This window comes from Helianthus annuus, chromosome 8, assembly GCF_002127325.2.
Source record: "Helianthus annuus cultivar XRQ/B chromosome 8, HanXRQr2.0-SUNRISE, whole genome shotgun sequence".
In the NCBI taxonomy this organism is placed as follows: domain Eukaryota; kingdom Viridiplantae; phylum Streptophyta; class Magnoliopsida; order Asterales; family Asteraceae; genus Helianthus; species Helianthus annuus.
This window is the reverse complement of record NC_035440.2, coordinates 137105560-137117580: the sequence shown is the minus strand read 5'-3', so window position 1 is coordinate 137117580 and position 12021 is coordinate 137105560. Positions and strand designations below refer to the sequence as shown.

The 12021-nt window shown below is 34.8% G+C and overlaps 2 protein-coding genes across 2 annotated transcripts; one reads left to right on the top strand and one right to left on the bottom strand.

The window, feature by feature from the left end:
* Positions 1 to 1537: 1537 nt before the first annotated feature.
* On the bottom strand, positions 1538 to 3104 carry LOC110883587. The gene is made up of 2 exons (XM_022131305.1): positions 2654 to 3104; positions 1538 to 2274 (listed from the first exon to the last, which is right to left on the bottom strand). Exons 1-2 carry the CDS (start codon positions 3102 to 3104, stop codon positions 1538 to 1540), a joined length of 1188 nt encoding a protein of 395 aa, XP_021986997.1.
* A 1448-nt stretch (positions 3105 to 4552) lies between these two features.
* Positions 4553 to 10418, top strand: LOC110886906 (protein IMPAIRED IN BABA-INDUCED STERILITY 1). Its single transcript, XM_022134783.2, has 9 exons — positions 4553 to 5270; positions 6264 to 6548; positions 7094 to 7414; positions 8108 to 8335; positions 8555 to 8652; positions 8908 to 8998; positions 9089 to 9508; positions 9917 to 10049; positions 10118 to 10418. Exons 1-9 carry the CDS (start codon positions 4893 to 4895, stop codon positions 10135 to 10137), a joined length of 1974 nt encoding a protein of 657 aa, XP_021990475.1. The 5' UTR covers positions 4553 to 4892; the 3' UTR covers positions 10138 to 10418.
* Positions 10419 to 12021: the final 1603 nt, after the last annotated feature.

Below are 12021 nucleotides of genomic sequence, written 5' to 3'. Positions count from 1 at the left end.
CTATATAATAAAAGAAACCAACTTTGGGACACTTGTCATCATATTAGGCCATATCTTATGGATAATTATTATTTAGTTTAATTAATCTCTTTTAATTAATTATAGATAACTCTCATATTAAATATTATTTCGTTTAATCTCTTATAGATAATTATTATTTAGTTTAATTTTAATTTAATCTCTTGTAGAAAAAATTCATAATTTTTTATTAACGAAACATATTTTTTTAATAAAGCGTAAATTGCCATTTTAGTCCCTGAGGTTTGGTCCAAATTGTTATTTTAGTTCAAATAGTTTTTTTTCTCCTCTGGATCTCTGACTTTTCCATTTTCTTACCATTTTGATCACATTGACTAACTCGGTCTAAAAATCTGGTTATAACCAGGGGTATTTTTGGCATAACTATTATGTAGTGATAACCAGGGGTAGTTTACAACATAATTTATAAACCTCATAATAATTTAGTGCCAAAAATACCCCTAATTATAACCTGGTTTTTAGACTAACTTAGACAATGTGATCAAAATGGCAAGTAAAAGGAAAAGTCAGGGACTCAGAGCAGAAAAAAAACTATTTGGACTAAAATGACAATTTGAACAAAAACTCAAGGACTAAAATGACAATTTACTCTTTAATAAATTATCTGACCATAAATTTTAAATTTTGTTTGACGAAAAGGGAACACACTCAAATATATTAACTCATTTATATCAATTTGGTATATAAACGTCTCCATCTTTGGTTTGCATTTACAAGAAATATTTATTATATAGTTTAGATTGTTCAACCCGTGTAACACACGGGGAACTAATCTAGTACTAGACATAAGAGACAAAGGAATAAATTCATTATTAATAGGGTTTTGACAAGTAGATATTGTTGATGTTCCTCCAAGTTATCCGTGAAACAAATGTGTATCTCAAATAAAAAAAACTTAACAATTATTCATTTAATATTTTAATCACAATATTATTATATCAGAGAATAACATTTATACACTATGTTATTTTGATTAGTTATTACAAAATTATTTGTTGCACAAAATCACATCACATAAGTCATTATTAGGGCATGTTTGGCTAAGCTTTTTGAAACAACTTATTGACTTTTTGGAAATGTCAGTATGAAGTCACTTATTGACTTATTGACTTTTTCCCCCGCATACACACTCATTGCCAAACATCATTTTAAAGCTTATGACTTTTCAAAAAACCAATAAGTTAATAAGTTATTTTAAAAAGCTTAGCCAAACATACCCTAAGGGCATGTGTAGTCATAAAGCCCTTTTAGGGGCGTTATGTGACATGTGGCATGCCACGTCACCCTGGGGCTTTATGGGGCGTTATGTAATTTGAGGCCGTAGTCATAAAGCCCCTGTGTAATCATTACTCTTTTTTAATTTTTATATTTTTAATTCATTTTGTAAGTTTTTTAAAAATAAAATTCATTTCATTAAATAAAAAAAAGTACAATAAAATAAAAAAAACATGAAACTAGAAAAAAAAACATTAAACTAGCATAAAAAAAAATTACACAATCAAAGATTATATTTTTTTTCAATCCGCTCCTTTTGAGCCAACGCCATTTTCAAAGCTTTTCCCGTTAAGTGGTCATGCGGTTTGGAGTAGAACTCAAAGTCGTGAGCCCATTGTCGATCCCGCATAATCTCCGTAACTTTTTCGTTCTCCTCCAAACGTTTGTTACCGAGTTCGTGTATGTCTTGAAGCCGCTTGTTTATCTCCGAAAATGCGTGACTCATATCCGTTCCCATAGACATCGACGACGACTCGGGTTTTTTCGCCCGGCTTTTTCTTCCGGGCGGTCTTGGTAGCTCCTCCACCGGCTCGTCATCCGGAATATCCTCGTTCAAGCCGATGTTTCGAGCGTCGGAGGTTGGCGTTTCGGGTTCACCCGACTCGTTTGTTTTGGACCTCTTTGATGGCCGTGTATTTCCCGAACGACCACTAGGAGTAGTTACGATGGCCCATTTGGGGCTATGGCGAAGGATTTGCCAACACTTCATGTACGGGAAATGGCCATTAGCGTTCGTATACTCGACCAATGCCTCTTGCGTAATGTCTTCATCGCTACTTCCACTTTTCCATCCGGAATACAAGCATTGGTACACGGTTTGAAAGTTTGTGCACTTCTTGTTTATATCGGTCCACTTCCCCGATATAGAGTCCGGTAGGCGGTATTCCTCTCCCCTACCCATGAGCTCGAAAAAGAGTTCTCGTATTCGGTTCCAAAATACGGTTTTACTTTGATTGTTTGCTACACACAAAAGAATATAAATGTTAGTTCAAAATTTAAAAAATAAAAACTGAAAATAATAAAAAACAGAAAAAAAATAACAGAAAATAATTAAAAAACAGAAAATAATAAACAGAAAATAAAAAAACAGAAAATAAATAACAGAAAATAAAAAACAGAAAATTAAAAACAAAAACCTGAAAATAATAAAAAAAACAGAAAATAAAAAACAGAAAATTAAAAACAAAAACCTGAAAATAATAAAAAAAACAGAAAATAATAAAACAGAAAATAAAAAACAAAAAACTGAAAATAAATAACAGAAAATAAAAAAACAGAAAAGAAATTATAAAACAGAAAAAAAAAACAGAAAAAAAATTTAAAAACAGAAAAAAAGCGCGGGTTAACGCATACTCCTCTTCGGGCTCCCACGTTTGCACATTTTTTTTCGTTCGGATGTTGGTTTCAACTTTCTTTTTATGTGCCCGTTTTGCTTTTCCTTTTCCTTTTTGCGTCTCCGGTTGCGTATCCGGTACCTCGGGTTGCGTCTCCGGAACAACATCGGGTTCGTGTAGTGGGGAGCCGAAAGCTTGAGCCGACCCAAACGCTTGAGACGACCCCATCCCATCCGTGTTTTGACTTGGGTTCCACCCGTAGAGATTAGGGTCCCATGATAGCGGTTGGTTCAAAAGATTCATGAACCCGGGACTTTGTTGATTGTAGTCGAGAAAACCGGAGCCGAAAGGGTTGGGTCTAGTGGGAACCGGTGCCACGGGACGAGTAGGATTGCCACTTTGGTTTGGGTCCGCACTAGATCGGGGAGGAATGAAGCCCCGGTTGAATGGATTCATTGTATAAAATATCAAGAATTGTAAAAAAATTTGGGAGAAATGAGAAGGTTTGAATGTGTATGGTAAAAAAATAAAGAGATGAGAATGATTTTAAAAGGAAAGTTGAAAAAGAAATTAATTTTTTTTTATTGAATTTGACCGTTTGTAAACGGTCATAATTTTAAAATGTTTTGTTCTTTACGCCGCTATAATCTTCGCGCTGCCCAAAATTTTTCAAACATGGCGCCGGGGGGGACGGTGTTCAAGGCGCCATAATGGCGCTATGAAGGGCAAACACGCCCCACTACGTTTAACCTAATAGTTATGTTTATTATAAAGGGTGATAGGTCATCACAATAGATCATACCAAAGTGACTCGTAAACATTTTTGTAATCTGATTAAAGTTTATAAATAATTTACATTGTAAATGATCAATAATAATAATAATAATAATAATAATAATAATAATAATAATAATAAATAATAATAATAATAATAATAATAATAATAATAATAATAATAATAATAATAATAATAATAATAATAATAATAATAATAATAATAATAACTTTTTCAAAAGATTGCATGTGAATGCCAATGCTTTAAAAAAGTTTTGACCAACTGTGGTGCTTTATTTATTTGGTTTTTAATTTTACTACTAGGAAACGACATAAGACATGAATAATGAAAATTAACACGAAATTCACTCATTTAGTTTAGTGTTAAAGATCAGTTTTGGATCAAACCCGCATAATCATTTAACTAGCCAAGTCATGTTCGGGCCTACCTAATGGGTTCACAAGTTAACCCGTTTATTTCTTATAATATATTTTATTTAACAAGCTACATTATATCCAAATTTAATAGATAACAAAGAAAAAGAGGATCAAATTCTATAGTTTAAATGTAACTAAATTACAATACAATTGTAATTTTAGAGTACCATAATGCAAAAAATATAAATATTTAATAACAATTTCAGATTAAACATACCGTGTTCGTATAAAGTATAAAACTCAGAAAACTCATAATGTGTTCGAATCAATGCGACGAACACAATTTTAGAGTTCAAGTTCGTGACAAATGCGACCCGTAAACCCAAACAAACCTAATTAACACTAGACTCAAATCAGTAAACACATATCAACACAAAACTCTAAATAAATTAATCAGAATTACGTCTTATTAATTATTAGACATACATCTTTTTAAATGATATCTTCGCTAACATATCCATCTTTGTTTTTTTTTAACGGCTAACGAATCCTCTAAATGGGTTACTGACGAAATTCACCACATCGGGATACACTTGCTCGAAGGCATGACAATGTGGTAAGGTAAAACCCACTTAGTTGAAGGATCTAACTAGCGATCTCTACCTATTCACCTACTCTCCCATCATCATTAGGTGTCACAGAAAATAATAAGAGAACAGAAATCAAACTTGAGCCCTTAAAATACCAAGTCCCTTCCTTACCGGTTCACCACCCTCCCCATTGCCACATATCCATCTTTGTAAATTGTCCAATAAATTCACCTTTGGTGTCTTTAGACCACCACAAAGTAGTCCCACTGTCTGTATTTCTATCTTAGTGCTTCGCACATTCGCTCATTTCCGACGAAGATTTCTGACTCTGACCCCCCAAAAGCTACTCCATTACACCAATCTTTTAAAAAAAAAAAAAAACCAAACACAAACCCACCAAAATTTTCGTGAATCTTGATCTGGGTTTGATCCAGATTCCCTTAAAACTCAATAAAATTCAACCTTTTTTGTACATGGATTCAGTTTCTTGAAGAAAAGAAAGATGGGTTGTGTGTCATCTAAACAGACAGTTTCTGTAACTCCGGCGGCGGATCATTCTGGGGTTTTCCGCGACAATGCGGTGGTGGGTTCTTGCCGGAGTGTTGACGGTGGTGGAGATGTGGTGGCACAGTTGGATAACAGGAGGAGGAGGAAGAAGAGGAGTTCAAAGAGTGTGTCTGGGATGAGTTGGAGTGAGATGGGTGGCTCAGGGAGGAACAATGGTGGTGAGCCGGTGAGTTTTAGGTTGGGGAACTTGCATAGGTATGTAGAAGTGGAGCAGGTGGCTGCTGGTTGGCCTGAGTGGCTCAGTGCAGTGGCTGGTGAAGCTATTCATGGTTGGGTGCCTCTTAGAGCTGAATCTTTTGAGAAATTAGAGAAGGTTGATTACTTACCATTTTTATGCATAAATATATATATATATTCATTTGTGTGTTTTTTGTTTCTTGTTTAGTTAATTATTAATATGAATGTGTTATCTGATTTAGGGTTAGTCAATTCACAAGTTGGTAAATTTGCATTTACCCTAAAATATTTGTTTTCTTGTAGAAAATACTCATATGGATCACATTGTATTATAATTTTTAGGGTGAGGCTTAACGTACCTCTTAATGCTTAATGCACCCCCTATAGCCTATAGGTATAAGTAGAGAGATGATATGACTGATTTAGGTGGGGTATGTTTACAAATCAAAGAGTCAAAATCAGATTTGACACCTGCAAAAACAAGCTACAAGTTTCAAAACTTAGGCAGATTGCTAAATCCAATGTGTGTGTTTCTTGGATACTAACACACCTCCATTTTCTGTTTTTGGGGCCACACGTTAATTTTTCTCGTTAAGTGGATCCCGCATTTGCGTCTTTTTATTCATTACTTGCAGGGGGTGTTTGTCATTGCGTTTTGAAAATGATTATGTGATATGGAGCGATTAGATTATCATTTTATATAAAACGACTGCAAAAGATGGTGTTAAGATGTTCTTTTGTTTTTTGAAGTCGTGCACTGTTTGGCAAGTTCTTATTATTCAAGGATTTACATTTTAATTGACACTTCAATTATCAGTTTTGTTGAATCTACCTTTTTTTGGTGACCATGAGAACCTTTTATCGGTAAACTCACGGGACCCCATACCCTGTAATGGATAAGATAGTCATGAAACACGGCTTTCATTGGGTATGTGGCCTTCAAGGGGCTTAAAGGCAAATGACTATCAAGCGCTTACCACTGCACCACCCCTTGATCCCTAAAGTAGTTCTTTAATTAATACCATGCCCAACACTAGAAAGTGATTATCTTCTCTAAACACGCATACAACATTTGTGCTTCTTAGGTGTTTGTTGACTAATGACTATGGTATTGACTTTTCTTATATAGGTTGGACAAGGTACATATAGTAGCGTTTTTCGTGCTCGTGACCTAGAAGGTGGGAGGATAGTTGCGCTAAAGAAGGTGCGGTTTGACAACTTTGAACCTGAAAGTGTTCGGTTTATGGCTCGTGAAATAATGATTCTTCGTAGACTTAACCATCCAAATATCATGAAACTTGACGGGATAATAACCTCACAGCTATCATGTAGCATATACCTTGTCTTTGAGTACATGGAACATGATATTTCAGGACTTTTATCATGCCCGGACATCAAGTTCACCGAATCACAGGTTTATAACATGTAATGTTTTATATTTGAGTAAAATGTCATTTTCGTCCTTGAGGTTTGGCCAGTTTTGCGACTTTTGTTCAAAGGTTTGTTTTTCGCATCCGGATCCAAAAGGTTTGAAATCTTGCCATTTTCATCCGACTCGTTAACTCCATCCATTTTTTCCATTAAGTCAGGGGTATTACCGTCTTTTTAGACATTTTTTTATTAAACAAAAAACAATATAAGAAAGTAAGTCAACAGAGGTGGATCTTTATTTCTTATAGTGTTTTTAGTTTAATAAAAAAAGTCTAAAAAGACGGTAATACCCCTCATTTAACGAAGAAAAATGGATGGAGTTAACGAGTCAGATGAAAATGACAAGATTTCAAACCTTTTAGATTCAGATGCAGGAAAAAAAAACATTTGGACGAAAGTGGCCAAACCTTAGGGACGGAAATGACATTTTACTCTTTTTTATTTAATGACGGTTATAAAATGATAACTCAGTTTTGTCCAATTTATGTATTAGGTAACCAACTTTATTTTCACTGTTTAAACATACAGATTAAATGCTACATGAAGCAGTTGTTGTCGGGACTCGAGCATTGTCATTCACGGGGAGTAATGCATCGTGACATCAAAGGGGCAAATCTTTTGGTAAATAATGAAGGAGTGATGAAAATAGGTGATTTTGGGTTGGCGAATTTTTGTAATGTGGCTCATGACAGGCGGCCTTTGACCAGTAAAGTTGTTACTTTATGGTACCGGCCGCCTGAACTTTTATTGGGGTCCACGGATTATGATGCTTCAGTGGATCTATGGAGTATTGGGTGTGTATTTGCAGAGCTTCTTCTTGGTGTACCTGTTCTTCAGGGTAGAACCGAGGTAAAAAGTGTTTTGACTTTTTAAAAGTCAAATGGATAGCTTTTGAAGTTGAAAAAATACGAGTGATTTTATAGAGTCTTGACTTATGGATTGAGTTTGAAGGGTACTATGTGGGCACTATGTTTGACTATTTGAAGTCAAATATATTGTTTTTTCGACGTCCAAACTAACGAACGTTCTTCTATTGTTGAAAAGAAAGAATCGATACACATGTTGAGTTATACAATCTATACCTCAGTGGGGTCACTGGGTTTCAGAAATCAAAATAATGGTATAATCTCGACGGTTTTAGGCTAAAAAATGCTATGTTTGACTTTTAAATGTCAAACATAAATTAAAACTTGATTTTCACTAGTGTGAATAAAATACCTGCATTAAATAAAACAATATGAACTGCATTAAGAGATTGGTATTAATATTTAAGGAATCCTTATCACTTTATTGTTTGAATGATACCATGATTGACTATTGAAAGTCAAGTCAGTTGATTTTCAACCTCGTAATTGATGGGCATTCCAGAAAACTACGTTAATCAATATGATAGTGATACTGGTACAAATATTGAGGTTGAAAAACAAAGAAATTTGTATGAATTTCAAGTTCTAAGAGTGCTAAGTTTGACTTTCAAAAGTCAAAGTTATAGCTTTTTTTAAGAATGACATTGAGTTGTTTTTCCTTTTACTCTAATTTCAGGTGGAACAAATGCATAAGATCTTTAAGCTTTGTGGATCCCCATGTGAAGATTATTGGGATAGGTCAAAACTTCCTCATGCTATGTTGTTTAAGCCACAACGTCCCTATGAAAGTTGTCTACGAGAAACTTTCAAAGATCTACCTAAGAACACAGTGGAACTTATAGAAACTTTGTTGTCCGTTGAACCATTTAAGCGTGGGACCGCCTCTTCCGCTCTTGCATCTGAGGTAACATGCAGACCTTTCATCAACTTTTTAAAGTTGCGTATAAAAATCAAAAAATTTAATTACACACACACACACACACACATATATATGCATATGTGTATGTACGTATGCATATATGCTTTTAAACAATTTGATCATTGGGAGCTTTTTATATAATTTTGTCAAACGCCTCTGCATGCACATTTATTAGCCAGCTTAGACTTCTATATGTTGTTACAGTATTTCAGGACAAAGCCGTATGCATGTGAGCCATCAAGTTTACCAAAATACCCTCCTAGCAAAGAGATTGATGCTAAGCGTCATGAAGACTCAAGAAGGTAAAGCATTTTTACGCGTATACATAGAATGATATCAAGTTTGGAACTGGTCATTGTGACTTGAATTCACTATAATAAGTTTTTAAGTCTTGGATAAACAGATTTTGATTTTGATTTTGATTATCTGATTAATTAAATAATGAGTTTTGGATACTTTGTTTCATACAAACTGCGACAAAATTGATTATGTAAGGATTATATAAATTTACTTTCTTACCCCTCTTAACTTATGAGAATGCTGCATGTCCTTTTCAGGAAGAATCATGTTGGAAGAACGCGAGGGCCTGAAATGTCACGAAGATTGAATAGAAAACCGAATGGCATGAGTAAATTAGTGCCCGAGGAGGTATCTTTCTCTCTATCTACACACACATGTATATACGTATGTACACATACACATATATATATTTTTGTTGATGAATGGCTATTTTTACAGAATTTATCAATCAAAACCGAAGTTAGGCTGAAAATAAATGGAAGTAGATTAAATAAACACAAGGACAGTGATATAATCTTAGCTTTTGAGCCACGCAAGCCGTCTGGAAGCACAATAGACCCCGAGTCTCAAGGAGACATTACATTTTCAGGCCCGTTACAAGTTCCAGGTTCAAGTGGTTTTGCATGGGCCAAAAAGCGGTTTGAGGATTCTTCGTCTATCAGGTCACTCGGCAGATCGAGTTCCAAAAGTCTTGTATCTGAGTCTGAAGTAACATTACATTCAAGGGAAACAAAACGTACTGAAAAGATTGAACGGACTGGTTCTAGAGGTCGGGATTCCAAAGTTACATACGATGGCGGGTCTCATGGTTACCCTTCTCGAGATCTGTCTACGGCATTTTTCAGGAAAATAGATTCGGTAAGTTGGTTTTTGTTTGAATGCAACCCGTTTAACTTATAAACGGGTTGATGTTGGTTACGCTTTATCTGTATCTTTATCCACTAAATTGTATTTGGCACAATAATATAACTTTTGTAATCATATTTGACACTACAATTTTTTAAATAAATTTGGACAAAAGGTGTCGGGTACTCGGGTCGACCCAACCCAACCCAACACTAAATTCATATTTGTCCCAATAATAATACAATATATGTGTAATCATATTTGATTTCAAAAATTGGACAAAAGTTTTACGGTTAACCCAACGGACTCATACTTTACTCTTTGACCCGTTAACCAACCCGCCCTTTTTACTACATAAGGGTTTTGTTTGTTTTTGTGTTTCATGGTGCAAGTTTTCAAGTTTTGGGCTTCTTAACACAGGTGTATCAGGATCAAGAAGATAAGATTGAGTTTTCGGGTCCTTTGTTGACTCAGTCCCACCAAATTACTGAACTTCTAGAGAGGCATGAACGCCAGATTCGCCAAGCGGCTCGAAGATCATTGTTGCAAAAAGGTAAAAACTACAAACTTTTAAAAAAAATATCATCAATAAACAGTTCATCACAGCCATAAATCTTGCAGGTAGGAAGAACGGCTGGTGAACTGAATTGTTTCTTGAATCGGATAAATTGTTCTGAAGATCATGAAATCTTGATCCATAGCTCATAGAGGAGTTGTTACGACAGTTTAACAGACCAAAATCACGGGTTTATGATGGTCGTAAAGCTTTTAGATCTCACTTTTTAACCTCCATTGATTAGTTTTAGATATTAATATCTTCTATCCTGTAAAACAAAGGTGATTGAATATGAATGTATAGCTACAGAAAATTTGCATGGATCTTTATGGTTTCGAATATATACAACCGTCTGTTTTTTTTTTTTTTTTTAAATTTACAACTAAAATGACATGTGCCATTGTACAATACCAAACCCGAGATCAAAAGTAAGTCATAAGTTGCTCCAAAATAAGCTAACCCAAACACCCCTTGGATATTTCTTTTTGTGTCGCTGAAAGTCCTTTGTTTTGTAATGGGATGAGACGGCTGGCAGGTACCTGTAAAGACACGATTAGACATGTTTGACTGAAAAATACACCATTTGACTTTTTTAATTTTTAAAATAATTAAAATTACAATGTTAGGATCTATCATTTATTCATCTTTGTACATAAAACTGTTTTAGGTAGAAAGTACTTAAACGCGTCGTAATCATGTCTGAAACTTATGTTGTGTGCGCCGTCAGAAACCTGTTAAACCTGTTAAGACACGATTTGCCAGCCTTAGATGAGACTGAGCTTACATGAGACTGAAAGTTATCACAAACATCATTTCAATGAAGTCTTTGCTATGTTTTAAATTTAAAAGATCACAATACAAAAGTACATAAATACAGAACATCATGTCTCATACCTCATAAAGTTTGTATTGGTTATGTTTTAATTTTAAAACATTACGTTAATGCTGATATGAATGTAATAATGCTCTATAGTCCTAGTATTATTGCTAATCTTTTTTTCTTTTTAAAAAGTGTATTGATGATAACTGATACTAAATGCTCCTCATAAATAAAATGTTATTTGGCCTAGTGGTTAAGGGGGAGGTGGGAAACTTTGCTTCTCTTAGAGGTTCTCAGTTCAAGTCCAGGCAAGGGGTTTTAATACTAACCCGGTTAACGATATCCTAACCGTACGTCGTTCAAAAAAAAGTGTGTTTTTTCTTTTCTTTTTTCCTATTTTATTTTTATCCCATAAACAACAAAATATAAAAAGTGGGAGTCCATTAGAAGGAATCAAGCTGGTTATTCGGGCTAAGACTGCACCGGCCCGTGATCCTTCCACGGTTCGAAGGTTTTCGTAGGGGTGAGCATAATTTGGGTCGGACTGAAAATACCCGATAACCGACCCAAAAAATCAACCACACCGAACTGAACCATATAAGGTAGGTACAAAGATCGGTTCCTAAGTTTCACAAGAAGTCGGGTTCGGGTTGGGTCGGTCCAAAAACCCGAAAAACCCCGAGTATACAAACTGGACCAAAATTAGCTTCCTAAGTTATATGATACCTAACTAGGTATCATATACATAAGTGATCCACCTGTGATATTTATAGTCACTGAAACATGCATCCTAATTAAGATTGTTATATTGATTTGTTTAGAAAGTGTGTCAAACATTAATTGATTAACTAATGGTTTTTTTCTTATCAAGTTTTACTCCATCAGTCGATCCTAGGTTGAAAAGGGAAGGGCACACACCAAAGCTTTGGGGCATAGTTAACTCCTAGTACAGTTTGGTGGTGATTCTCATCTTAGATTATGCGAGTGCCCTGCGTTTTATTGTTAAATAATCGGAACCGACAGCCCGAGCCTTCGCTCAAACTGTTTTAGCTAAGGCTATACGACAAAATTTGTAATCAAATTTAATGATTACAAAATACGATCAAATGGAAGGCATCTTTTGTCTACGACAAAATTGCAATCAGATTT